The sequence below is a fragment of the Camelus bactrianus genome, chromosome 11 (genome assembly GCF_048773025.1).
Source record: "Camelus bactrianus isolate YW-2024 breed Bactrian camel chromosome 11, ASM4877302v1, whole genome shotgun sequence".
In the NCBI taxonomy this organism is placed as follows: domain Eukaryota; kingdom Metazoa; phylum Chordata; class Mammalia; order Artiodactyla; family Camelidae; genus Camelus; species Camelus bactrianus.
The window spans coordinates 44,691,104-44,718,778 of record NC_133549.1 but is presented as its reverse complement, the minus strand read 5'-3'; the positions used below and the strand labels follow the sequence as shown (position 1 = coordinate 44,718,778).

At 47.3% G+C, this 27,675-nt stretch overlaps 2 protein-coding genes across 4 annotated transcripts in view; both read right to left on the bottom strand.

The window, feature by feature from the left end:
• Window positions 1–225: 225 nt before the first annotated feature.
• Window positions 226–16,420, bottom strand: OPALIN (oligodendrocytic myelin paranodal and inner loop protein). Of its 2 annotated transcripts, none has more exons than XM_045507495.2 (5): window positions 8,914–16,420; window positions 6,024–6,059; window positions 4,841–4,960; window positions 3,442–3,498; window positions 226–1,947 (listed from the first exon to the last, which is right to left on the bottom strand). In XM_045507495.2, the coding sequence occupies exons 1-5, from the start codon at window positions 8,995–8,997 to the stop codon at window positions 1,759–1,761; spliced, it is 486 nt and encodes a 161-aa protein (XP_045363451.1). In that variant the 5' UTR covers window positions 8,998–16,420; the 3' UTR covers window positions 226–1,758. The 2 variants fall into 2 exon arrangements, with proteins under 2 accessions (XP_045363451.1, XP_045363450.1); XM_045507494.2 differs by having other exon boundaries at window positions 8,941–16,420.
• A 141-nt stretch (window positions 16,421–16,561) lies between these two features.
• TLL2 (tolloid like 2) overlaps window positions 16,562–27,675 on the bottom strand; it is a 120,384-nt gene continuing 109,270 nt past the window's right edge. For both annotated transcript variants that reach the window (XM_074373837.1, XM_010971122.3), the window contains 4 exons: window positions 26,808–26,935; window positions 24,309–24,522; window positions 21,590–21,840; window positions 16,562–19,988 (listed from right to left, as the gene is read on the bottom strand). In XM_074373837.1, coding sequence (XP_074229938.1) covers window positions 19,854–19,988; window positions 21,590–21,840; window positions 24,309–24,522; window positions 26,808–26,935 — 728 coding nt within the window. In that variant the 3' untranslated portion in view covers window positions 16,562–19,853. The remainder of the gene's footprint in view (window positions 19,989–21,589; window positions 21,841–24,308; window positions 24,523–26,807; window positions 26,936–27,675) is intronic.

Sequence of the window (27,675 nt, the reverse complement as noted above, 5' to 3'; positions counted from 1 at the left end):
TAGGACTGGCCCTAGGCTGGGGAACCAGGGCTTCTGACTTCCAGTCTCAGTGTTTCCTCACAATGTAGGCTGCCCTCCGTGAAGGACTGAGCATCTCCATCATCAGCCCAGCTGAGAAAGCGCCAGCACCAGGAATACCCCCGGGATAACCTTGATTACCACTCATGTCACACACTTTAATACAGGCAAAGAGAAACCACAGACATGTTGTAGGTCCAGAGAATGACCGTTTTACTGTTCACTTTATTCCAAAATAAGTTCTTGTGCAGAAAAAGATGACAGAAGTACTGAACCTTGCTAGTTTAGTAGTAGTCATGTAAAACAAAGATTCCAAGCAATGGATTGTAAGTAGAATTAAGATATATGATCCAAAATACAAGTCACATCTTACTTTACAGACCACAAGGCTTATTCACTTATGCATTTCCGCTCAGATTCACAACAGCCTTAAGGGTAAGAGGCTGAGAACAGCTGTCTCCGTTTTGCACAGACAGAGCTGAGGCCCCATGATCTGCCCCACTGTTTGCACCTGAGTGCCCAGGCCAAGGCCACAGTCCTGTTCTCAGCAAATCCAAGGTCCTTCCCAGTGGGCAACAGCAGTACAAGCTCCTGGAGCCCTGGGCGTGTCTGCTTGAAAACGGCCCAATCTGCTTGCTAAGGTGACTGGACCCGGGCACTCGGCACAAAAGTTTCACAAGGAGATTTGAAAAGCACTTTTGGCGTGCGGCAGTGGTTGGGTCTGTAGAACCTGCCCTTGGTTATCTGAAGAAGAGAGGGTGTGTTTCTGAGAAATCAGGGGTCTTTTGTCAGGAAGGAGTGTTTCCACAGCAGATCAACGCGATGCATGGAGCTGGTGGGTGGACCCCAAGATGCCCTGGACCCGGGTTCTCCCACCAGGAGACCGGTGTGCTCGCAGTGGTGGACAGCATAGGGGATCCAGCACTCCCAGGAGCCTCCTAACAGGAGCGATGGTGAGCCAGCTGGGGCTTCCCTGAGACGACAGTCACATTGCCCTTTGGTCCTGTGTTCATCCACTCAGAGTCCGCTTGACCTCTCTTCCTGCTAATGAGCTTCTCCCGGTGACAGTCCAAGGACTTGGGCCCTTCTCTCCACTCCCACAAAATGGGTACAGCCCTATTTCTAATCATCTTTTGAACCAACCTCTGCCTTCCCTCCAACCTGTTTACCCTCAACACACACACACACACACACACACACACACACACACACACACAGAGGCCACTGTAGAACTGTTTTCCTTACATATCCTCTGATCACACGTGGGAGGGATGAGTGACCCAGCCACGCGCTGCCTCTGTGCTCAGGGAACGTGTGGCCCCATGTGATTTCTACCCTGAGCTGTTCAGAAATAAGAAACTGCTTTTCCTCACACATTTAAGTTTCATTTATATCCCAACTTGCACCATGCTAGCCTTGGCCAACCCACCCATGGAAGCCAGGTCTGATGGCTTTTTTGAGAAAATGGATGTGAAAAAAAATGAGGAGGCAAGACACTGAGAAGTCAAACCCCCTTTCCCAAATAGCAAAGAAAAGCAAATTCCCACTGGGGTCAGGAACAGGATCCAAGGGCTCCTTTTGGATGCACAGTGACTTCACTGCTTATTAAACCACCGATCTGAGAGTTGGAATGAGCCTTATCAGATCTGCCTCCTAAAGAGAAAAGTCCAGATCTGCAAATCAATTTGGGTTGGTCTGGAAGGAGCTTAGCATCTCTCCTCACTCCAAACCACTGTGTGTTTAGCTCTGGTCCGGCTCCAGGCTCAGCCTGGGAATAAGCCACCACAGTCCCCTTCTTCTCTCCATCTCTACAGCAGGATGGTAAGGGTCACGCATGGGCTCCTCGCCTCCCGATTCGGTCTTCACGAAGATGCGGGCTGCGTCTGCTCCCGTCACATTCTTTCCATGTGTGGGTGACCCCCTGGGATTCTAAGAAAACAAATAAGTTTAGAAAAAATACAGCAAAAACTTGTGCTTCTGGCCAAGTTGGAGAAACAGCAACCAGATTTACCCTCCCTCTGAGACAACCAAACACTAGACAAAATATTTGAAACAACAGCTTTCAAGACATTGGGCATCAGGCAAAGAAGGGCGGGATCCCTGAGAGACAGAAAGCAAGTGAGGAGAGACCTGTGACTGCACGAGCTTGCTGCCCTGGGAGGGCTTGGGGGCCGCTCAACTCTCTTTTGTTTAATGTTAGCATGGCGTCTCTTCTGTCTTTTTACTTTTAATCTGCTATATGGTTGGATTTAAATCTACCATCTTCCTATTTGTTGTCTATTTGTCCTATCTGTTCATTGGTATTTAAATTTTTTCTATCCTCTTCCATGTAGATTTTAGAAGCACTGTATTAAGTTCCATGAAAAAAAAAACCTGTTGGGGTTTATACTGGAGCTACATTCCTTACACAGATGAATTTGAGGTTGTTTGACATCTGTATGCTCTCGAGTCTTCCTATCCAGGAGTGTTGTACATAAACTTCCATTATTTCATTCTTACTTAATATCTTTTACTAAAGTTTTATTACTCTCCATAAAGGGGTTATATGTTTTTGTTACATTGACTCTTCAGTATTCTACATATTTTTATCGCCACTGCAAAATGCTTTTTTTAATTATTTTTTCAAATTGATTATTATTGATTTTTCAGAAATGCAAATTACTTTTGTATATTGATTCTATATCCAGTATAGAATCTTGTTAAAAATATCTTGTTAAGTCTAATAATGTATCTGTAATTTGGCTTTATTATGTAGACAATCATGTCTGCAAATAATTACAGTTTTGTTTGTTTTTTCCCAGTCTTATACTTTCTATTTCTTTTTCTTTTCACCTTTATTGAGATATAAATGACAAATAAAATTGTAAGATAGTTAAACAATGCGGTGTGACCTTGATAATCATATACATTGTGAAAGGGCTCCCTCCCGCTGAGTTAACAGCTACTTCTTATCCTATGGCACTGACTAGCACCGAAAGTACACTGCTGAATACAAGCGGTAATAATGAGCATTCTTGCTTGTTTCTAATCCTAAAGAGAATCAATTAACACTTTACCTTTAGGTATGATATTTGCTGTATCTTTTTAAAAAGATGTCTTCCTTCAAGTTAAGAGAGTTCCCATTAAATTTTTCGTTTGCTGAGTGTTCACATCACAAATGGCTGTTTAATTTTTTTTAATTCTCTTCTCCTTTTGAGATGGTCACATGATGTTTTTCTTTTGTCAGTGAAATAAGTGATGTTAAATTGATTTTCTAATATCAAATCACCCTTGAACTCCTGTCCAGCCAATAAAAATATAATGAGAACCTCCTCTGTGCTTGAGTTTCACCGCCCTCTCTCGTCCACCTGTGCTTCTCCTTTAAGAACCTTAGCTTGGGGACTGTGTGAATGATGTGTAGTGATTATAACCAAGAGTTCTTACCTCCACTATCCTGGGATTGTCAAAGATTTCTGAAATTTCACAAGGCCTCTCACTTTCCTAAGTTGGTTAAAAAAATAAAATCAGAAAGAAGAAGAAATGAAACGTTACAGCATTTGCTCATGATCATGATTAAAATCAGTGGTTCTTAAACTTGGTTACACATTAGAATCACCAGAGAGCTTTAAAAACAAAACAAAATAAACAAGCAGATAATAACACCCCGCTCCCCCAAAAAAGACACCACTGTGAGTTACTCCAAAAACAATACAGGTTGACAGTGTAGAGAAGGGTGTGGGAAAGGAGGTGAAACAATCTGTTATATTATTCTCTACTTTAGTATATATTTAAAACTATCCATAATAAAATGTTGGGTTTAAAAAAAAATACCAATGCCACAGCGCTATCACCTAGAGTTTCTGATTTAACGGGTTTTAGTGGGTGGTATTTTGTAGCCTCCAAGATGATTTTAAAGTGCCTTGAAGGTTGAGAAACTATTAAGTCAATAAATAATACCACGACCAACCACAATACTTCTTAGTATGTTTAAAGTTTACAGCTCATCGATACATCTTTTACCCATGATCTCATTCCATCTTTACAACTCTGCTTACCTCTTGAAGTCAGTTGGGTAGTTTTTAATGGCTTGTATTTCAGAGTTGAACTAACCCAGGCACAGGAAATGTTAAGTCACATGCCCAGGATCATATAAATCAGTGAGTGGCAGAGCCAGGGTTGGAACCTAGGTTTTCTGCTCCCCATTAACGCTTACCAGCATGAGGCCAACCAGGAATGCTTGTAAATAGAGGGTGGAATTGGAACCCAGAGTCCACATAGCACAGCTGAATCACAGCCATGGAACCTGGCTGGATATTGGTCAGGATGGCCTTTGAATTCTGAGCCTGGTTTCCAGAACAACTTGGTATTTGGAAGAGGTGGGGTCAGCAGGTTCCCTTGTGACTGCTGGGTGTTCAGATGTGAAAAGGGCAAAGCTAAACAGTCACAAACTCCTGGACGTATGTATCCCCACGACACACCTCCATGTCTGTTTGTCTCCTGGCTTTCCTCAGATTACCTCCATCCTCTTTGTGAAGCTCGTGCCCTTTGTTTCTCAAGGTTAGAAAACATACTTGCTGCACAGACGTGTTTGTCAAAGCAACAAAAGTCCCTCTCCGCTGCTGCTTTTTGTGACCCCAAATACCATCCTCAAGTGACCCGAGTGTTGTGTGACAAAAGAGCTCTGCCTAGAGGGTAATGTCATGAGTCTGAGACAGAAACTGAGGTGCAAGAACGTCTCAGGAAGCAGATACTGGTCCTGACACCCTCTGCCCGAAGCCAGTTAGTTCACTGAATACCGATTCCTGCCAACACGTCCAGACCCACAGAAGCTGCTGCTAATCACCTCGGTGGACTCATGGCTGCTTCTTCGTCGGTGAATCAGAGTAAACAGCAAGGCCACCAGCAGGGCTGTGGCCACCAGGGACGGGATGCCTGCTGCTAATCCGAGAGAGCGCCCACAGTCCTGCGTGGAGAAAACAGTCAGCTTCTCCCAGAAAAAGGAAGAGTTTAATCAATTAAAAATAAAAGAAAACAGAACCCTGCATGGACTCTGTGTCGTACACAAAATCAAAAGGGTAATAAAATACTGTGAAAAAATGTTTGCAATGTGCATGATAAATGACTCATTTTCATGGAATTTAATTTACACAATTTAAATCAATTGGAAAAAGATGATAATTCAGTAGAAAACTGGACAAAGATATGAACAGGCCATTCCTCGGAACAGAAATACAAATGTCTCATCAGCACAGGAATAGCTGAGATACAATTCAAAGCAATAATTTGGTACCAGTTTCATCTATTCATATTAGCAAAAGTAAAAGATTTTAGTATAGCCCACACCACGTTGATATGAATTTTTAACTTTATTTACACTAAATGCATGAGCCAATTAATTTTCAAATTCCCATTTTGCTTTGATCATTTGTGGAAACAGCCATGCTTGCAGCCTCATAAAGTTTTAGGTTTGCTGATTATTTGGAAATACCAGAGATGGTCTTCAGAGTCCCTATAAATGTGCAACTGTCATATAATACTGGCTTCTTCGCTTTTGGGGGAGGGCAGTGATTTTATTAAAGACTAACATACATGCATAAAAGTATATAAATTATAAATATATAGTTTGATGGCTTTTCACATGATGAACCCACCCATGTGACCAGCACCCAGATGAAGAAACAGAACATTACCAGCCCTCCTGGGCTCCCTTCCAGTCACTGCATGTGTAACCACACTCCTGAAATCCACCCCATAGATGACTTTGGTTTTCAGCATCATCTAGATGCACATAGAAAGTATGCGCTCTTTTGTGTCTAGCTTCTCTTGTTCAACACGTTGTGAAATCATCCGCGATTCTGCATGTTCTCCCTCCCTTTTGAACTGACTTGGTGATAAGAATAATAATTGAGTCAGATTCTGTGCTTGGTGACAGTTCACATATCCAAATTTAATCCTCAAAACAAATGCAGTCTCCCCATCCTCTAAATGACAGAACAAAGGGTCCAGAATTTAAGTGGTGTACTTACTGCTCTTTTCCCACTGGTAACAACTGGGGAGGGAGTCTGTGTGGGAAAAGAAAACACATCTTAAGAAAACAAAAATCTGTAGAACTCACAAGAGACAGTCTGTCAAAGGTTAGGCTGTAACGCCAAAAGTTCGTCCCTTTACTAAACTTTCTATTAAAAACAACAGGTGACAACCACTGCCAAACTCTTACCTGATTGCTTCCCAGGTAAGAAGGGAAGAAGTTTGGTTACAAGAAGAGAGAAATCAGAAATTCGAGTGAGCTCTTCGTTATTCACCCTGTGGATTTGCCACAACGCGTTTCATAACTCAGAAAGGCTGTCTCCCGTCCCCTATGCCCCTTCCCAGCACACTTTGGGCTGGCTTGTCCCCATTGCTAGAAGGGGGAAAAATGCAAATACCAGTGGAAGCCAGGCTCTTGAAGGAGGTTTTACTTGTTTTCAAACATGCAATGAAGCAAATGGCTTCAGCAGGTATCTGAAGTTGTGAATCACCCACACTCTTGGGATAATTCCACGTCGAACGAATACGTTACACTGACACTCAAGGCGGGGCATGGGACTTTACCCATTTATGAGATATTTAAGGTGAGTCTTATCTGGATCAATAAATGTCAGGGCACAGAGTTCCAGGTTAGCAACTAACCTGTGAATGGAGAGATCACCATTCCATCCCAAACTGTGAGAGCCCAGGACCCACACTCCTCACTGCTCACAGATAACCGTAAATCTAACCTGAACTTAGATGTTTGTATTCTAAACCCAGGCATCTTTCCCAGAGAGCTCCCATCAAAGGAGGGATTTGCTAACCAGGCACTGACACTTGGTACTTAAATGGTTACAGTTTTACCTAAACACAATTCCACCCCATCGCCACATTACCTTAATGCTGCTTTTGCCTGAAGTGTTCTATTTCTCAGCGTGATGTGAAGAGTTGGATACTGTTTCAGGTGAAATATGTTGGCTGCAGTTTACAGAAATTCACTTGGGCTGGCTTTGCCACCCACCCCCCACCGCTGCCATAATGAATTACCTTGAAGGTGGAACTTATGAGCAGTGGGAATCTGGCTTTTCAAGTACTTTACCTGTATCGGCTTATTTATTCTTCACAACAGCCAGTGAAACAGGACCATAATAATCCCCATTTTACAGATGAGGAGAGTGCGGCCCAGAGAAGTGAAGTCATTTGCTTGAGGTCACACAGCCCTAAGTGGCAGACACTGAGTGGTCTGGCTCCAGGGTTCAAGTCCTTAACCGTTGTGCTACAGTGCCCTGGGTGACCACATGCAGTATCCCAACCCGGTTTTTATACTTGACAGCTCAGTGTGGCCCAGCAGAGACTGACTTGCACATGTGGCCCTGTTCCCAGCTCCCTGCAGGGAGGCTCTGATGAGCTGGGTATCCACCTTGTCCCCACTTCCCAGGGCACTGGCATTCCCCGTCATCCAGCCGCACCAGAAGGGAAGGGTTATGTGATCAGAACATAACTGCCAGGTAGGGTGGCCAACCGTCCTGGTTTTTCAGAGAAGTTGCCCAGGTTGTAGGGCATTCAGTGCTAAAACCAGACAGTTCCAGGCAGACTGGGGTGGTCGTTGATCTCCATAGGTTCCATGGGAGGAGGGGCAGTTCTCAGAGAAACAGGCTGTTAACCGAGAAGGTGCTCCAAAGGGTGATGACCAGCATCAGAAGGCCTCCTTCTCACCCCACTTGCCCCATCGCCCCAAGCAGCAGCTGCTTGCTTCTCTGAGTTACTTTCATAGGTTGGGCCAAGCCAGCATCAGACAGAACCTGAGGTCTCCACAGACCTGCTGGCTTCAAGCAGCGGGGGAAAGTTCCAGCAGTTGCCATATTAAATGGTTTTGACAGGTAAGAAGAGAAAGAGGGGAATTTGTCTGCAGACAACAGGCAGAAGCTAAAGCAGGGAGCAGAGTAAGTCAGGAAGGTTCAGAAAGCAGGGCCACACCAGGAGGGTCTGGGGACCGACGTCCAAGGCGGCCAGTGGTGGGCACTGGGAGGCCGGCAGTGAGTCATGAGCTTCTACGTTTCTGGGGCTGTCCAGAACGATGCCCCAGGTTACAGTAAACATGAACATGCACTTAGGAGTCCTCTTTCCAGGCAGATTCAGTTTATTCTCTCTGAATAATCATATGACTTTTCAGAAAAATTTGGCACAGCCAAAAACTACTGAAAAACTGGGCCAAGAAAATGCCCAGTTCCATCATAGCAGCATTTCTGGTCCAAAAGCAACCCTGGCACAAGTGTTATCTCTACACAACGTGAGAACAGAAGATGGAGGATCAATTCTGGACTGAAATTGCCCACCATCACCAACTGAAAATCTCCGTTTTGACTTGCAGCTAAATATCATAGTCTCGAGCCATAAAGTGCTCATTCTTGTTGACCCAATAATTCCCCTGCTAGACTATATGCTAAGGAAATCAAGTTAAGTGCAGACAAGGATTTATCTATACCTATGCTTATCACAAAATCATTCCTAATCGTGATTAACCCCTTAAAGAAATAATTCACTTGGAGAAATGCCATGTGACCACCGTCAGTTATGGCTATAAAGGCTGAGGGAAAACATTTATCATCTACAATTGTAGGTAGAGTAGGAAAGCCATGGTACAAAGACAGCAAAGGTCAAAATTCATGTAGAGTCAGGACTGGAAGGAATGACCCCAATGTTTTCTGCTGATGGGAATTTAGGTGGGTTTTTTTTCTATTTTCCTTTTCAAAATGTGTGTAATTTTTATAGTTGAGAACATTTCTCTCAGCAGTCCTCCGACTCTTCAGAGCCTTTGAGACTGGTGTATGTCATGTGTGAGCTATGCCTGACAGCGCTGTGAAGGCGCAGTGTAACCTCTGTGTCCATCTTTCTTTGCCGACTTGCCTGGTGAATGGGCATTGCTGTACTCACCGTGTTGACCGGCAGCGTGAAGTTCAGTAAAAAACTCTGGAAGAGAGATGGAAACATTAAAGCTCCGGGAATGGTCAGACTGCTCCACCAAACATCCCTGACCCTGGCGGATTCCAGGAGAATTTACTCACCCCGCAGCCTCCATCAGCCCCAGTCTCCCCTCCCAATCTTGGCCCCAAAGAGGGTGGGGGAGCATCAGAGCCTGAGGTCATGACTTCCTCCCTCAGCATCAAGGCTGCCTTGCCCTCTCTCCCCACCCAGGTCCTCACCCAGGGCCAGGGTAAGGGACCAGCCAGTGAAGCTATTGCCTGAAGGGTCCTGACTCCAAAGCCAGGCAAAAAATATTACTGGAAATTCAGCAGAGTGCTAAAATTTGGGGTTTTTTTTCCCCTGGAACTTCTTTCAGGGAAGGAATGTGTGAATTTAGAAGTAATGGACCTTCTGCTTGGGGTGGGAGGTAGGACCCCCCAGGGGCTATGTTCCAACAAGAACACCTGCTCCTCAAACCACCCCACCCCGGGAGGAGAACCTGAGAAAGACAGGCTTCTGTTTTTGCTGAGTCCAGGCCAGGGGTTCCGGGCTGGAGCTGAGCTGGTCAGGATGACAGAGGAGAGGCTAACCCTCTGTCCCCTCCCCTCACTCAGCACCCAGCCTCTCCTCTTCCTCAAATCTAGGTCAACAGTTAAAGATTATGGGCTCAATGGGCCACCAACTTGGTCGCCTGCCCAGGCACCCACTGGCCCGGGTCCGGCCCTGCCCAGAGCCTCTGGTGTCCCCTTCCCCCTCCCTGTCCCCATCTTCTGTCCGTCCGGCTTGAGCGCCTGGATGCTAGTTTGTCTAGGCTGCTCTTTACCCAGTATGTTCCCTGCCAGGATGGGAAAAATGGGTGGCCTCTGCTCCAGATCAGCTGGTCACACTTCCTGCCTCTCATTCAGGGGGCTGAAGTGGTCTTGTTTCTACTTCCTGGGCCCCACCCCACCCCTTGTGTCCAGCCATCTCTGATGGGTGTCCCCTGGCTGTGCCCTCACTCAGCCCCAGCCTCCCTGGTCCCCCACGGCTTGGCTCAAACTCCAGCCCCCGATCTTCCTGAAGCCTCCTGTCATTCTAGAAGCAATGTGTTTGCTAGGTTTTTAAATTAAGTGCTATCCAACAATGGGGAGATTGGGGAGGATTACAGAATCCAAAAGAATCATAGTATTTCAGACCTGAGGTTCCTCAAAGGTCGTCAACCTGAAAACTCTCAGTTTACAGAAGAGGAAACAGAGGCCCAAGGACTCTTCAGAAATTTATCATGGATAAATGTTAGAACTTATCTCTTAAAACAGGCTGACTGGTCCATACGACTCAAATCCAGCCTGAAAGATGGTTCTAGAGGAGATAGTCACAATAAATGCAAAATTGATGAAACACCTATTATCGCTAGCTTTCTAGAGGGTTGGAATTCAGAGGGGTTAATGAATGAGAAACTCTTTTGTGAACTGAAAAAAATTTTAAGCACCTACAATGTACAATTTTCATTATCCCTGCCCCAGACATAATGTCTTGCAATTAAAATGACCCCAGCCAGCCAGCATGCTTCAGTGGTGACTGTTAGCAGTCTCTTAGCAACAGAGGGGACCTTCACTTTTTATAGAGAAGAAAATCAGTTCAAGAATTTGAACGCATTTCTTAAGTGCATACAACTAGTTAGCTGTCACCAGAACCCAGGTCTTCTGGTAACAGTATCTTTCCACCACTCTACAAGCTTCCTCAGGAATCCGACAGTACCTGCAGAATAATCAGAGCCCCCAGGATCACAGCTCACTATCTTCTTCCAGGACAGTATTAGAGCAAGAGGGACGTCCAGGCAACCTTAGGTCAGGGTCTTCTTGCTCAAGGGGCCTAACCACTGCCCTTCATGCTAACACCAAGCAAGCCCACAGAGGCTGCTGGGGCACTGGACGGTCACTGCATCAGACGCAGCTGCCCGGAGCCTTATCTCATCAGTGAGTAAGGGTACTGATGTCAGCAGGCCCAAGACAAAGCTTCCTTTGGGGGCACAGCAGAAGGGAGGAGCAGCAACAAGTGGGCCATTGCACGTGCTGTTTATCAACATTTGGATGACGAAGATGTTGGCCAGTTTCAGAAAGACGTTCATATTTTGTAGAAACACACTACAGTGCTCTCATGGAGAGAAAAACATCACGTAAATGCAGGTGGAGGCGAATCTGATGCAGTGTCCTTCAGAGAGGCAGCTGGGTGGAGTGAGGCAGTCCTGGGCTTGGCGTCCCCTGATCTGGATTCACATCCAGACTCAGCCACTTAGCAGCTGTGTGGCCTGGGAAAAGTGACGCAAACTCTCTGGTCTCCATTTCCTCACAACAAATCTATTCTTCCAGACACAGTTTTTCCACCCTCAAAATGGGGATACTATTAACTTGCCCTGCCCAACTCACGGGATAAACCCAATGGAAATAACATTTGTGGCAGCTCTTTCCAAACGAGGAATACTCTGGGTGTGCAGGGATCACGGAGTGTTGTATTCTTCAAGGCCTGGCCAGAGGGACGCAGAAGGAAGGCACTGGGAAGTTCTTGTTGGGTGGAATTGCCGACCTGGATTAGCAACACTCAAGGTACTGGAATTTGGTACAAGACACTCATCGCTAGTCTGAGCACTGTGTGGTATCTACATACCGGTCCTGAAGGCACATTAGGGTCTCAGTGGCTGAGCGTCACTCATTATGACTCTGCTCTTTGTGATGGGGAGGAGGGAGAGGTGGGATGACTACCACTGTTATCGCGGGCACGCCGTGCATCAGACACTGCACACATAACCTGACCATAAGAGGAGCACTCCCATCCCTACGTCGGGGTGAGCAGACTGAGACCAAGACAGGTTTCTCAAGGTCCCCAGCTGGCAAGTGATAGATGCTGGGTTAGGTCACAGAGCTTCCTAACTCCAAAGCCTGAATTCAGCTCCTTTTAATGATCTCTTTAATAAAGGAATCACAGAAGCTGTAGTACAGTTTCATATGAAGTAGCCCCTTCTAACTTAGCAAACTTCATTTGATTGAGTCACAGCCAAACATGGATCACAAGTCAGTAAGAAAGGTGGACAGTTTCCGATGCAGCTTATAAACATCTCTGTTGCTGAGCACTTAGCAGAAGGCAGACTGAAAAAAATGATTGGACCCACTGGTCCAGCCGGGAAACGAATTTAGCTGAAACATCTATTTTGTACTCTTGTAAGTGGGGTTTTAAAAAGAAAACTTGAATATTAAAATATAAGATAGGATCAGCAAATGTCAGGTGAGAATTTTTTTAATGGTTAGTATTTTGCACATAATAGTTAAAAACCAAGCCCCTTGACTTCTTTGCACTGAGGGTACAATTATACTTGAATCAGGAGATATGAGCTTTAAAAGCCTCAGAATTGTTTTTGAAAGAGAGAAATGAAGGTTAGGCAGAGAAAAGACGCTGGCTCTCACTCACCATTTCCGACCACCTCCCAAGAATCTTCTCCAGCTACTGCCCCTGGCAAGCTCCTCTCTTGCTGGTGTTACTGGTTTGTGTCTTGCATTTGCGGGAACATTCAGCTGGGACAGCAAGGGTGACAGGGCAAGAGGTGGCTCCAAGAGAGCCCTGGCCAAGCCATTTATGGTCAGGGGAGTCGCCAAGTCCTCGGCCCATCCCTCGGGGGAGACGGTCCCCTACTTCACGGCCATCGTGGAAGGCCTGGGTCATCCACTCTCTTTGCCTTCATTTTCTGTCCTTTTCACTTTTTCAAGCCCCTTCCTTGGTTACACTTTCATTCTAGTGAAGAACCCACAGCTGGCCCGAGAGCTTGGCAGCTTCTGCAGCCAGCAACTCTTTAGAAACAATGGGTTACACAGGCTGAGCGAGGCGGTCACTCCATCCCAGCTGCCAGGCAGCGGCGTTGACCACTGTCCCAGCAACGATGGAGTCAACACATCACCAGCGTCAGTGCAGGGGGTGCCTGGGGGCTGGCGCTGGAGCCTGCTCTGTGAGGCATGGCTGCAGCAGCCACAGTGAACACACACCCTAGTCCCCGGCCAGTGAGCTGCCTGGTGGTGAGTTCAGCCTTACCCCCTCTCTGTTCTCACGTTTTGAGCAGGAGCCTCGTGGAGCTGGAGGAAGCCACTGACGTGGGCTGCCTTATCTTTCTCATGAGTTCTCCGTGAGGAGTTTGCTTCTTTAAAACGGTGAAGGAGTTGGAGTCTCATGTCAATAAAACAACACGGTTAAAACCAATAATTTGGTCCTTTCAATGAGTGCATTCATTCATTTACTCAACAAATCTTTTTAACACCTTCTAAATGCCAAGTATTATTCTGGGTACAGGGATGAGGGCAAATGAGGCCCCAACTCTTAGAGTATGTATGTTCCAGCGAGGGCAGATGGACAACAATCAGAGCAAGCAAAAATCACGCTGGAGGACAAGTGGGGTGCAAGGGAAGGGTGACTGGAGTGACTGGGAGGCAGTTGCTTTAGCTGTCTCAGAGAGATGACATTTAGGATGCACGTGAAAGATGAGAAGAGGGTCCCAGGCAGAGGGAACAGCAAATGCAAAGTCCTGGGGCTGAAGCATGCTTGGCGTGCTGGGACCAGAAGGAGGCCAGCGTGCCCATAGCAACATAAACCGGGGAGGAACCTGGAAGTGGTTAAAGACAGAGTGAGTCAGGGGTCCGGTGATGTGAGCACGGGAAGATTTCCGTCTTAGAGCAATGGAAAGACTTGCAGGGGTTTTTGAGTGGGAGAGGGGCATGATCGAACTGATGCTGATGAAGATTATTCGGCTTCTCTGTATAGCCTGGATTACAGGGGACATGAGTGTTCACCTGCAGACTGGTGAGCTGGCTTCCCTGGGATGGGGCAGTAGCAATGGAAGGCAGTGAATGGGTTTGTGGCTTATTGTGGAGGTAGAGGCAGTGAGACTTGATGATAGAAAAAAAAATGTGGGTCAGGGAGGGGAGAGAAGGGGAGGGAAAGTGCATGATGAAGCTGACTCCTGGGTTTGGGGCTTGACTGACAGGGGATGGAGGCAGCATCTGTTAGGCAGGTGATCCTGGAAAATGCAGTGCGGGGATCCAGGCACGGGGTTGCCATACTGAACAAGACCAGCGTGGTCTCCGCCTCACGGGGCTTCCAGTCCTCAAGACTCCACAGTGATGCTTAAACTGAATTTACCAGTGCCTCGATGTCGGAGAGACATGGTTCAGAGAGACCTCTGTGTAAAGCACTGGCTGCCCTTCTGGACCTTGTGTGGCCTCAGGCAAATGAAGTAACTTCTTTCAGCCTCAGTCTCAGTCTATGAAGGGGGATAACATAGTCGACAATGGCTGGACCATTTAAATCAGCACAACTGGTACAAATTATGCTTCTAACTTTGCTTGGTGAGCACAGAATCACACCTGGACCAGAGAGCTGGAGCAAGGAACTCCAGCCTGATGGCCCCAGCCCCCTCTGGCTAGGCTGTCTGTGGATGGCCAAGGCCAGCAAGGCCCTTTTTGACTCTTTTTGTTTGCTCGGCATCCACTGGTCACCAACCCTCCTTCCAATGGACACATTACTCCTTTTGAAGAACTGCTAAGACCTCCAATCGAGGGGTGCGCTGGCCTAAGTGTCTGGCTCAGTCGTGGTTCTGGGGTGATAAGCGTCAAAACAGACTCTTTGGAATTTAAGAAGCAGGGGAATTTGTCGGTTGGGTGTAGCATCACCCTCAGAGCGAAGAGATGGCAGGGACCCAGGCTCTGGGAGGGCAGAGCTAGGTTGTTCCTGAGGCTTCAGCAGCAAGGACTCCTAGCCAGTGCTCTCAGGGCATCCTCCCTGGTAAATTGAACTTCGAAGTATCTCAGCCCTTTTGCCCCTAGATCAGGACTCCAGTCTCAGGAAGAGGATCTGATTGGTTGGGTTTGGGTCATGTGCCCAAGGAGGACCTGGACCTCACTGACAGTCTACCCAACAAGTATTCCTCCAATGTGCGAGGAGGTGGTTCTGCAAAGGGAACTTGGCACCATCACCTGAAGAAGAGGGGGTGGGTGAAGTGAGTGTGGTGGGTGAAGTGAGTGGGCTCTCCCCCTCTGGAACTATTAGACCTAAGAATTAGCTCCTTAGGAACTGTAGAAAGAATGCCTTTAGTGGGTGAGCAGTTAGAATTGCCAACCCTGAGAGTCTCTGATAATCTGTATTAAAATTTGTACCAGCCCAGTCACACTGATGGTTTGCCAGGCAACAATTCTGGCCAGTTCAAAAAGCTCGTCTATTCTAGATAATAGGTGGCCTTATTCTGGTTTTCAAAAATCTCTATTGAAATGTCAGTAAGGAAGTAGGGATGAAGTAAAATGTGAAAACCAACAGAAGGATTCTGGTTATTTCCGGATCCCTGAATGTCCCATGTGAGAGTCATTAGTGGGACCCACCAGATATTTCTAGCTCACTTCATTCTTAAAATGGAAAGTAGCCAAAGGAGCTGCTTTGGCCAATGACATGCGAGTAGAAGTGATGTGTCTCTCCTGGGCGGTTGTAAAAGCCAGTGTGTGATCTGCCACAGAAATCGGCCATGCTCCAGGTAGCAGCTGCTCCATCAGCCCAGTCCTGACTGAGGATGGTATGGGGGTTGAGGGGGGTGGTGGAGTCTGCCAGATACCAGACATGAACAAGTAGTACGAACAAGAACTAAGTCTTTCTTATCCAAAGCCCCTGACACGTGACGGTTGTTTTTTGTTGTTGCAGCATGAGCTACTCTGTCCTGACTGACACATCCAGCACTCATACCCTTGCACCATTGGGGCTCATGCTTCAGGTACTGGTGATTGCAAAAATCATAAAACTTTGATGCTATAGTACAAAACAGTTGCATGTGTTAAATCATTTTGCATTAAGACTGAGTGGTTTTAGAAACATGGTCCCATATTACCCTTCCCTGATAATGATCCACAAAACTCCAAACACACCCTGAAGTCTCTTTATCTGGTCAACCTCAAAAGACTCTCCTTGATTAGAAATGACACTGTAGCAGCCAGGGCCCCCACAGGAAATAAGTGATATAGGCAACTAGCTATATTTAAGGAGGGCTTATTAAAAGGACTACTGATACAGGTTCCCCTTGGGGGATAATGCAGTCACAGGGTTAGACGGGTAGGGTCATTACCCCCCTAAGCCTGAAGGGGTCAGTGGAAGGAGTGGCTGCCTGAGCCCAGAGAGAGAGACCCCTCTTATAGGAGCCATGACCTTCTGTTTAGATGCCACATAATGTCCTCAGGCTCAAAACCAGGTGGAGACAAGTGGAAGGAGTTGCTGAGGGACAAACGGAGGATGCCTACCATATCTGGTACTGCCCATGGTAGTATCCATCTCCACAATGTTTACGTTGTCAGATTCCAGCCTGTTTGGGTCCAAGAAACGGGCCAATTCTGAAGCCCTCTTGAGCCTATCTCATGTCTTTCTGGGTCCAATAGGGAGCTCTGTTTCGGAGCCAGGCACTGGGTACTCACCAGAGAGTAGAAGGCCACAGAGAAGGTCCCTTTTTATCTCCTCCCCAAGGTCTTGTGGTCTTGGAGAGAATGATGGCCAAGAACACCGATCTTGTCTGAACTAGTAATACAAGCCCAGGACACATTAATAAATTCACATCCTTTAATAAAACAACTCTTTCTAGACATACGTTAGCTTCTCTCTGTTTCCTCTTCGAAAGTGACGTTTCGTGAAATGTAAAATCACGCAAAATAAAAATTACAATATATTTATAGATAATGCTCCAAATGGTTTTTCTTTTTTTAAAAGAAAACTTTTAGGCATTTGGGATTACTTTTCAGAAGTTCAGTCTGCAATAGAGACTTGAAAAACATCTGCTAAAGCCAAGGGAACGTTTGTTCACACATTGAACAGTAACAATGCCACGAATTATTGGAGACTTATCAAATGGACCGGATCAAGGGCAAACCGCGGTGTGACTTGCTAGTTAACAAGATTTTACAAATGATTTAAACAGGCTGATCGTTTCATGAGTAATATGAAACCTAACTTTAGAGGAAAACAGTGAATCAGCACACAGCCTTGCTTTCTGTTTGGAGAAATTCCAGAGGCTGAAGGTAATTCTGGACCCTTAGCGCTGCCCTGGGATCCAGGCTCTAGCATCAGCTAGACCAGATTACACTAGAATTGGACCAGGCTGAAGACCCAAACCCCAAATATTTCAGCAGGTCATTAAGATGATTCTCCGAAACGAAGCCAGTCTTGGAGCTCTGTGACAGCCCCAAGGCCCGGCCCCTAATTAAAGGACAGAGCAGCTTGGGTAATGGCCCCTGGGATGTGTGCAGGGCAGTCACTGAGCACTTGGAGGAGCTGAGGCAGGGTCCTTCTGCTGAATGGACTTTCTCCCGTGAAGCCAGCCGTGCGGTTCCTTGTGGGACCTGCATTGTGCATACATGTCGTGGGTCTGAGCTTCCAGGGGTGCTGTCTGGCCAGATCCAGCTGAATCAGAGCTTGTCTTTTCCGGGAATACATCACTCACAGAATGCCTAAATAAAGGTTTTCATAAGAGTCCCATTGTTTCAAATTGGCCATAGGTTGATAATTGTTGAAGTTGTGTGTTTTTGAAAATATTCATACTAAAGAGAGAAAAATAAGTACCATTGTTTCTCGAGGGTGGCAAATCCTGGCAGAGCTGACTCTGTCTCCGTCTCACTTTTCCAGGGAATTAATTAATCTTATTTAAAACAATTTTTTGTAATGTTTAATCTTTTGAGGGGGTGTTAATTAGGTTTATTTATTTATTTATTTTTTAACAGAGGTACTGGGGAATGAACCCAAGACCTTGTGTATCATTAATCTTATTCAGACTTCTAAAGGTTAGAACTTACAGAATTTTCATGTCCTCGGAGAGAGACCCTTTGCAGCCGCCTTATGCATCCTGATTTCTGTTTCAAGTTTGACAGATAAAATGGAACAAAATGAAAGCTCCTAAAACACAAACATCTGAGAAATGGACTCCACCCTGTGAAGCAGGTAAGACCTGGGCCTCCATCTGCTGAATCAAAGATCCCCCAGGGTAGGGTCTGCTATAGGTCACGGTATGTAGGCTGAACCTCCACCTAGAGCCAGGAAAGGCCAAGGGAGAGAGCTTGGTATAAAAAAAAAAAAGAACCACAAACACAAGGCCGGTCCAGGAGGGCCTCCTCAGTAAAGCTACCGTCGGTGGGGTGGCATGTATCACACTGCATTGATTAAGGCTCTGACAGTTACATACATACATATATACAGACATATATTATTATTCATAATACTTTGATTTTTTCTGTTTTAAGGAAAAAATATTCCCATGCATTTCTTCTAACTTTTTTTGTTTTCTTTTCTTTTTCTTCCTTTCTTTCTTTCCCTTTCTTTCTTTCTTTCTCTTTACTTCCAGCAATCATTTTAATTAGACATAGTCCTCTGGGGGCATATTCTGATCTTTAAAAAATATAACTTTGAATCTTTTGCAAATATTTTGTTTCAAATGATGTTGATTCATCCCCAAAGGAAGTCCAGTGCCTGGGAAGATCTCTGCTCACTGGAAACACGCTCGTGCACTGCCCTGTGTTCAGTACCAACCACACAGGACTTACAGTTATGTAAACATTATTTAAAAATTACTCCAACATAAATACTCTTTTAAAGCTAACATACCACAGCTTTTAGCTCATAATGCCCATAGATGCCTTAATGAAATGCCATTCAAAACTACCTCACTGTTTAAAGTATATCTGGAGGTTCTAAATTTATGCAAACAGTGTCTTCTACGGTCTCCAGAACAAGTGCCAAGTGTGGGGAGTTCTGATTGCAAGTTGGTGACTGAATGCTAACTAGTCTGAGCAAAGTCACTGATGTACCCGCTAACTACCTGGTTACAGGAAGTTAGTCACAGGTGGACTTGTTCTACCAGGTGTTGATTCTTACATGACTTATAATTACCCAGTTTTCAATGATGTTCACCCCACAAGGGATCTGAATGGTCCCACTGAAGATGTTTGTGCACGTCTTGCAAATGCAGTTTGAATGGGTTATCAAGCGTCAAGGTCAACCATAGCAAGCGTCCCCAAAGCTGGAGGAAGGGATGGTCTCAGCCCATGGAAACCCAAGCCCAGGGGGTGTCTTCACCAACTCAGCGAGGGCGGGAGTATCAGGACGAGCCAGGGTGTTTTCTTCTCAGCAGACTGGGGACTCTCACCAGCAAATATTCTGCTGGAGGTCACAGAGGGTGCCTCCGCCCCCCAGTGCAATTAGGGAGGGGGAACCCGAGGTGGGCGAGGAGAGCTGACGATGCCGAGGGAAGGCTGGAGGTCTCCTTGCTCCGTGACTATGTGCCTTGGACACCAGTGCCCTCTATGCACGGCTTACTCTGGTGTCCTTTTCAGTCCTGGCACCCATACTCTCAGATTTTCTGGTTGACGTGTCCCTGGCAGAGAGTCAGCAAAAGTCCTGAGCCTAAGCTGAGAGGAACACATGAGCAATAACTGAGCTTTCACCCTCAATGCCCAGTGTAGACAGAAGATGGCCTGAGTCTCCAGGACATGGTCACAATGCCTGACACCCCTGGAAGCACCTCCAGAAATAGATCTGGACTCACCCGAGGGTGGGCTTTTGCCCCCGTAGGAGCAAGGGACAAGCAGAGTGAACAGGCGTACCTGGACTGGTCAGTGACGTCAAACCTTAATCTTTAAAACTTCACGATTGTTAACACCGCAGCCAGAATCAAAGGAACATCTTCTCTCCTCTGTGTCTCTGTGTTGGCCAAACTTCATCAGATACGTACACCTCCAAGGCTAGATTTTGAGTTTTTGCTTGAGAAAAATACTGTACACTGCTTCAAGGGCAGATTCACAAGGTGCTATTGTTATAAAAACATTCTCAATTCCTGTCTTTCAAGAACATCATTACTTCTTCATGTGCAGGGCGTCCTGGAACTTGGTGCTGGTGTACCGAGCATGAAAGCCCTTCTTGTTGATGGTGTCATCTGTGTGGAATCGAATCATCAGAGAGTCCCCTGCAGAGTAGATTTCTTCCAGTGGCTGAGGGGAGGAGAAGGGAAAACCAGGGGGACTTTAAGCTCATTGGCTGTGCCTGGAGTTTAACACAAGGAGGATGAGACAGAACCTGACGCAAAGACACAGGATGGCTGATGATGCCGCGAGGCATCCCTGCCAACAGAGGCTCTGAAGGGCGTCAAAACAATCTCCTTCTCAAAGGAAAGCTTTGTAAATTCTGCTCCAGAGAGCACCTCGTCCCTCCCTCTGCCCCAGCCCTGCTTTTCCAAAAGCAATCCTAAAGGCCCAGCTCATAGACAATCTACTCTTTAGTAAGTGCACATAGATTAATTAAATGCACTGCTCTAAGCATTTTCAGATCTTGTCTCATGTAAACTTGGCAACAACTGTATAAAGCAGGTGCAATCTTCATTTTATGCTTGAGGAAACGGAGACTCAAATTCACACAACTAGACAGGACCCCAAAGCTCAGGTCTTTCTGACTGTAAAGTATGAACCATGAATCACCCAGCACTAGGGTCACCACTGTGGTGTGTCTCCCAGGAGACCTGAAACAAAGACCATTACTGAGGCCAATGTCCTATCCAAGGACAAAAATTGGGGATGGAGTCACTGTATTTGTCAGAAAGACTTTGCTAAGTGTTAGATGAGCAGGAGCCATGTTCAGAGGCTGCTGTCTGCCAGATTCTAATGGAACCAAACTGGGCAACCTATATACTTCTCTGCTTAGGACCTTCCCAGGTTTTCCTTTGCATGTGGACCCTGCAGTGCGAGAGACTTTTCCCTCAAAGGGACTCCAACAGTTAAGTCACATTTGGTCATCCTTTCTTCTTTGGTAGGTGAGAGAAGATGAAGGAAAATTTTTCAAAGATTTATGCAAATGCCAGGTTGAGGTTCTGTTCAGCACAAGCACTAATGACTCCAAAGTGATCTGATGGAAGTCCAGTCAATGGCAAAGAAGCTTGAGTGATCAGGCCTGGAGGTGGAGGTACGGGTAGAGCTGGGAGCCCAGCGTGGGCGGGGCCCAGTGTGGTGCAGCCAGATAGGGACCTGGACACTGAACTGGCTGGTCCACACGTTTTCACGGAACACCAGCTATACGCCAGGCTCTGTGTCAGGTGCTGGGGAAATAGCGATCAAAACAGGCCTGCCCTGTCCTAAGGAGGTAGCCCAGGAAAGAGGTGATAATGAGAAAAATAATGACCTTGAACATAACTACTATGTTTACAGTAAAAGAGTGATTCATAATTTTCATGGACATTTGGTTTTGTTTGGGGAGAGAATTGTGAATATATGGAATATACAAAAGTCTAATTAAAAAACTTTGAAAGCCTAAAGAACAAATAACAGGAGGAGGTGACCGTTTGGAAAAACAGTACAGCCCTGAAAGGAAAATGCTCTTACCTACCTGACCTCAGCACAAGGCCTTCATGAACTGGTCCCCGGTGCCTCCCAACCTCTCCGACTACCCTCCCAGCTTCCCGCTCTGATCCGGCAGAACGAACCTCCTGGCTGGTGCTCTGAGTGGCAGGGGTTGCCAGGACTCAGACCCAGGGGGGTCTGATCACACAACGCATGCTCCGGGGCACGGGGCTTGCTCCCGGCCCGGCACCCCTGGGACTCACCCCGGAGCCGCAAAAGCGGCCGAGCCTGGGCGCCGTGCTGTCGTAGCCGTCGAACGCCTCCATGTAGTCGTAGCCACAGTCGGCCTCCTCCTCCACCTCAAAGGTCCGGAATACCAACTCCACGCCGTATCCGTCCTCTGCCACGATCACCCAGTCGCAGCGGGCCTGGCTTGGGTAATTGTTGTCCCCAAACTGGGCATGAGAATAGAGCTCTTTGGTCTGCACTTCGGCCTTCAGGCGGCCCCCGCACTCTGGAGCGAGCGGAGAGAGAAGCGCGATGCTCCCCGGCACAGAGAGCGCATGCGCCGCCCACCCGCGGCACCCCCCACCCCCAGCCTGGGGCTCTCTCTACACACCCTCCTACAGGCCCCCTTTCTCGACAAAGCCTTGTGTGTGCCCTGAGGGAGGGGCCCGGCAAGTTGCATTATCCCATTTTACAGAGCAGTAAACAGATCCAGGAGTTTCGGGGTTCGCTGGGGAATCCAAATTGGTCCTTATTTACAAGCCAAGGTCCTGTGTTCCCAGGCTGGGCCACGGAAGGCCTGGGGGGAATACCTGAGTATGCCACTGGAAAAAGCTTTTTCCTCTCCAGTTATGGAGACATGGGGCCAATGGATCGCTTGCCCAACTGGTCGCTGGGATGTAGTTGGATCTTTACCACTTTCCCCCTGGAAGTGCTAGAAGCATCTGAGAACGGCTCAAACCAGCCTGAACGACTTACTGTAATTTGTCATTTTTGCCAGCAGAGGGCACCAAAAACACACCAAAACTTCTAGTGATCTCTGAAACCTGAAACCCCTTGCTTGCATCTGAGAGCCTAACTACTGGCCAGTTTTGAAACTCCTATGGGTGTTACACGTAAGCTGTATCTTGTACTTTTTTGGGGCTAGGGGGGTTGCTTTCTTTCTTTCTTTCTTTCTTTTTTTTTTATTTCAGTTGAAGTATGCACCTTGTGCTTTAGACATGTGTTCTGTAGCCTTGGCGTCTGCATTTTTTACTAGGACCGTAACCCTGGATGACCTAGGTCCCATCCTACCTTTTGCCTAGGCCGCTAGGGACCACATAATAAAAATGGGTAAACGACAGTGATTGGAAATTAGAAGCAACAGAAATTCTGAAGGCAAATTCATCCACTGCTGGTCCTTAATGTGCCAACGCCCCCTTCCCCGGTGTGGCTTCTGCACTGTCCAGTAACATCCCCCCGCCTAGCTGCAGCTCCACATCCAGCCTGGCCCCAGTCCTGTCCGACTGCCAACTCTTAGCCCCGTGTGTGCTCTGGCTTAGAATTTCTTCCAGGCCTGAGCTGCCTTTGGGAAATTTCAAATTCCTGAGACGTGGCTGGCAATGAACTGGGCACCAAGCAGAGCAGGATGCCTTGTAACCACCCTGCCAGATCCCCGCTCCGTTCTTCCGCACCTGCTCTGGGCCCCAGGAGGCAGACCTCTGGGTTTACATGGATGGACCCTTTGCCCTCATGGTCCAGCCACAGGGAACACCAGCAGGTCAGAGGAGAGAGACGTCAGAGCATTTTGTCCCAGGCCCCCTCCCTGCCTGGTCACCACAGGCTGTCTTTTGACTGCAAGTCACAGCTCCTGTTGGGGGGCCCTCTGCTTGCTCCCCTGTCTCCAGGCTCCAAGAACCTCTCCCTCCTCTGGCATCTGGGCCGGGGGTAGTAACAACCTTGCAGTTCCTAGCCCTTGTTGCTGCACAGTCCCTGTGATGTCCCCATACTCTGCCCACCCCTAAACAATCCTTTATTAAATTCTCCTCAAATAACGACTCTACCTGAGTGTGTCCCCATTTCTTGCAGAGACCCTGACCCACCATGAGCACCTACACTCGATCTGCAGGGACAAGAAGGTGAAGTCACTAGTCAATGGCTTTTAAACTTCACTAGGGAAGTTATGATGCATCCCTGAACACTGGCGAGTTTTCTCCCAGGCAAGGGCAAGCCAGAGCGCTAAGATGCTGGCTGTCATTCTGTCTCACCTGATTTGTATTTTCTGGCTCTGGGGAAAAAACTGAGAGAAGGGGCTGTTAAAGGGATCAGAAAACCTCACAGGGCTCATGATCACGGTCTCAAACTCTGATCGGGCTGCAGGTGGCCACTGCGTTGCCAGAGGACCAGGATCAGAGAGTCAAAGTTGCCTCACGGGCTCTCGTCCCAGTTGTATTATTTACGTGGCTAAGGAGCAGAGCCAGAGTTCTCACTAACATTCTTCTCTTTAACACAGTAAATAATGTAAGTTACAAGCATAAACATTTTCTTCCAAGGGATGGAAGAAAGCTGATTACACTTTAAGTACAGGAAAAGTAATTAGGAACAGGAACATTTTTCATTTTCTGGAACTGGTCATTGGAGGGTACAAAGGGCTGATCTCCACTACTCAGTGCTCAGACTCAGGGATTCACAGACCAGCAAAATTATAAATAAAACGTTTAAAGATGGGGATGGGGCATAGGAGAAAGAAAGGAAAGGAGGAAAGAAATGCACCAACAAAGGGTTGCCCACTTTAAGTGCTGTCAGTTAAAGGCGTTAAGAGAAAACCACCCTTTCCCTATGGTTGCCCATGTTTCATCTCAAAAGGGACATGTTATCACAGGCTTCCTGCCCCGCCCCATCGACAGAATTAAAGGCAGTCCTTTCCCTGCCTTCATCACCCATCTATCTCCAGTCCACGTGGGGACTGGGTGAAGGCCCGGGTCCCAGTCGACGCACCTGTGCTGTGCACTGCCTGGAAGCCTCTCCTTTGCACCGAGGCGTCAGAATAAAACCGGAGAAACAGGCTGCTGCCTGAAGCCACCACGGGGTCTGGTTTCTTGCTGCCGCAGAACCGGCCAAGGACAGGGGCCAGGCTGTCGGGTCCGTCGTACAGTTCCAGGTGGTCATAGGCACATTCCTGGTGCTGCTCGATCTCAAACTCGTTAAACGTCTGGGAAAGGAAGAGCAGCAAGTGAGGCAGGGTCACTTCAGCTGGGGTGGGGGCCCCTTTCCAGCAGCGGGAGAGGGCTGGGTGCCCAGGACACGTGTCTGCCCAGCCAGCTGTGGGGGGACTGGGGAGACGGGACCTCCCCAGAGGTCCACGAGACACCTGTGGTAGTCCCCGAGCAGTGAACAATAGCTTCCTGGGAAGTATTCAGCTCACACTCTGTGGCTGCAAAAAGGCAGAGCATGATCAATGTACCCACCATCCACTTCCCAAGGAAGAATTAAAAAACTAGCGCATATGTACAAGCCTCAGATAAACTGGAGGTCTGGGCTGACTCTGGCCCCTGTGATAGGCTGCTTTAGTTCCTCAGTTCTGCAGCGAACATTTGTGACAGTTACTAAAATCCCGTGGCCCTTCCACGGAAGCGCTCCTTCCGGTTGTGCACATTGTGCGTTCCTGACCCCACGGGTACCGGTTCCCCCGCCGTCAGGAGATTTGTGTTGCCATTGCGAATATTTTCCAGCAGATGGCAGCCTTTCTCTAATGCACTCCAGTTCACACTCACCCAGATTCAAGACTGTTCCGACTGACCCAGGAGAGCAGGCGAAAGCATTTCCCGCAGGGGCAGTCACGCATATGAGGTGCCCACATGAGCAGCTGTGGTCAGGGCTCTGCCTTCACCCCTCGATGCCCCAGGCCTGGTACCCGCGCTCAGCCTGGGCGCGCATTCACCCACCCAACCTCCCCTCCGCTCTCACGGAAAAACACCCATGCAAGTTCTGGGCGATCCTCAATTTATCATCACCGCCTCCTGTCTTCTCTCCCATTCTGCCTGCATTACTGGTCCGTAATGCAGGGACACTTCATATACCGTCTGAGGAGCTCAGTTATCTCCAGAGTTAGAATGACCCCTTTAAAAACTGTTCGTCTGCCAGGGTACAACTTCTCCAGAGGATAAGAGGGTTTGTTTTACACTCCAGGATCTGGGAGTCTCTGGCTGCTGAGAAACAAGACTTGTAGGAAAAACTCATTTTGCCTTTGAAATAACCAAGCATGGTGTGCAGACCACAAGCATGTGCATGAATGGGACTTTTAAAAAAAGGCTTGAAAATGTATATTTGTTAATTCAAGAGAGAATTAGCATACATAGCTTAATCTCCTCTTGTTAATTGAAAAAAAGTAAGTTGTAGAAGAACATGAATAATAAGAGTCCATCTGAGAAATGTGAGCAAGAATCAGGGTATTTACGGATATATGTTTTTTCCTGTCCATGTACATACACATACAGAAATTTCTGGAAGGATTCACAAGAAAATGTTCAGAGAGGTCACATCTAGAGTAGGTATAGGGGGATCTGATAAGTTTTTTTATTTCCCCTTTCCAACCCTCTGTACTGACTACATTTTTTTTTATCTTGAGAGTGTATTGTTTTGTAAAATATTAAAACTGGAAACAATCGAACTTGAAATAGCACTACAGCTCTGTGTGGTGGGTGCCAGCTCATGCCAACACCACTGTGAACAGATGCTGTTTATAGAGCTTTTCTCACCCACCAGTCTGTGCTGAGGGCTTCGTGTGCACCCTCTCTTTTAATCTACACAACAGCCCCATGAGGTGGGTTTCATTAGCAGCCCCATTTTCCAGATAATAAAACTGAGTCCTGGAAATGTTGAGTAACTTCTGTGAACAAAAAATACTGCAAGCCATATCAGTAAACAAAGAATGCTGAAGCCATCAAGTCATCAGTGGCTGCTGCCACCACCCTAACCCCACCCCCCCAGTGAAGACAAGCCCACGGCCCAGCCTCTGCAGCCACTCACAATGGTGCTCTGAGAGTAAGAAAGGACCTATCTAGCATCTTATTTAGCCCTAGATAGCTAGATGCTTGTCAAAGGAATGAATTCAATGAGCCCAAATGTTTGCTCCCTCCCATACATAGAAAAGCACTAAATTCTTTAACTTGTGATGTTTGGTTTTCTTCAGTTAACAAGTAAGTAATCTTTTAATATTCCAAGTACCTGGTCTTTGTTGTAAAACCCCTGTATATCCTGGCTCCTCCCCTACCTCTTCAGAGCAGTCCCTCAGAGTGATCTGCAAGACTGTCAGCCAGGGTGAGTCCTCAGAACTGTCCACTGAATAAAACATAACTCTCAACTTTTAGGCTGTGCATTCATTTCAGTTGATACTTCCCCAAGTTTCGGAGCTGGGAAGTGGCAGAGCAGAGACTCAGACCCGTATCAGCCTGATACTAGAGTTCACGTTGTCCATAAACTATGAAAATGACTCACGAGTTTCACCCTGTGGCCCGCGGTTGAGGAGATGTTCCAGGTACACTCCCTCCGGCTGGGGTACTTGTCTGGCCAGTTGGGGCTCACCAGGGTCCCTTCCGCACTGCTGATCTTGTGCGCACAGCCAGCTGGGGGCGACGGGGTTGGGGGGACACATACAGAGAGAGGTGATTCACTTGTGGGCAGCACAAGAGGTGTCCTGGGAGAGCCCCCTCCCTGGGCTTATTTGTCACATGATTATCAAATGTGAGGGCGAAAGTTGGCCTGAACCAAGGGTCCCCGGTTCTGAGATTTGCTGATTGACTTGGCTTTGCTGCCTTCTTGGCAGCGGCGCGGCAGCCAGCTCATCGTTCTCACTATTGCTATTCTCTTCGTGGTTATCACCGGAAATCAGGTGGAGTCAGTGATTAACAGCACAGGCTCTGGGGCCAGATGGGCCTCGGCTCAAGTCCTGCTTCCACCGCCTGCAAGCTGTGGGCACTTACACAGGCCTTGGTGTCCTTATTTGTCAAAAGACTGCCAACCTCACTTGGGGGGGGGTGTGGATTAAATGAGATAATGCATGTGAAAGATTTAGCAAATGCTAACAAAGCTGTCCATCACTATGCCTTCTGTTTTTTAGTTTTTCAAAGCAGTTTCAAGTGGAGGCTACAGATGTTGCCCTGGTTACTGTGCTATTTGCAAAGGGTGGTCCCACCTAGGACTTGCTCAGTAAGTGGAGTCACGTTTTGGCCAATAGCTAAAGTGCTTCTCCCTCTGTGTTGAGCACTGTGCTAAGCTTTTGGAACGCATCCTCTCTAATGGAGAAGATAAATGGAGAGATGGCAAGAGACCTGTTGTTCGGGGTGGAGCCCTGTCTTTGCTGTTA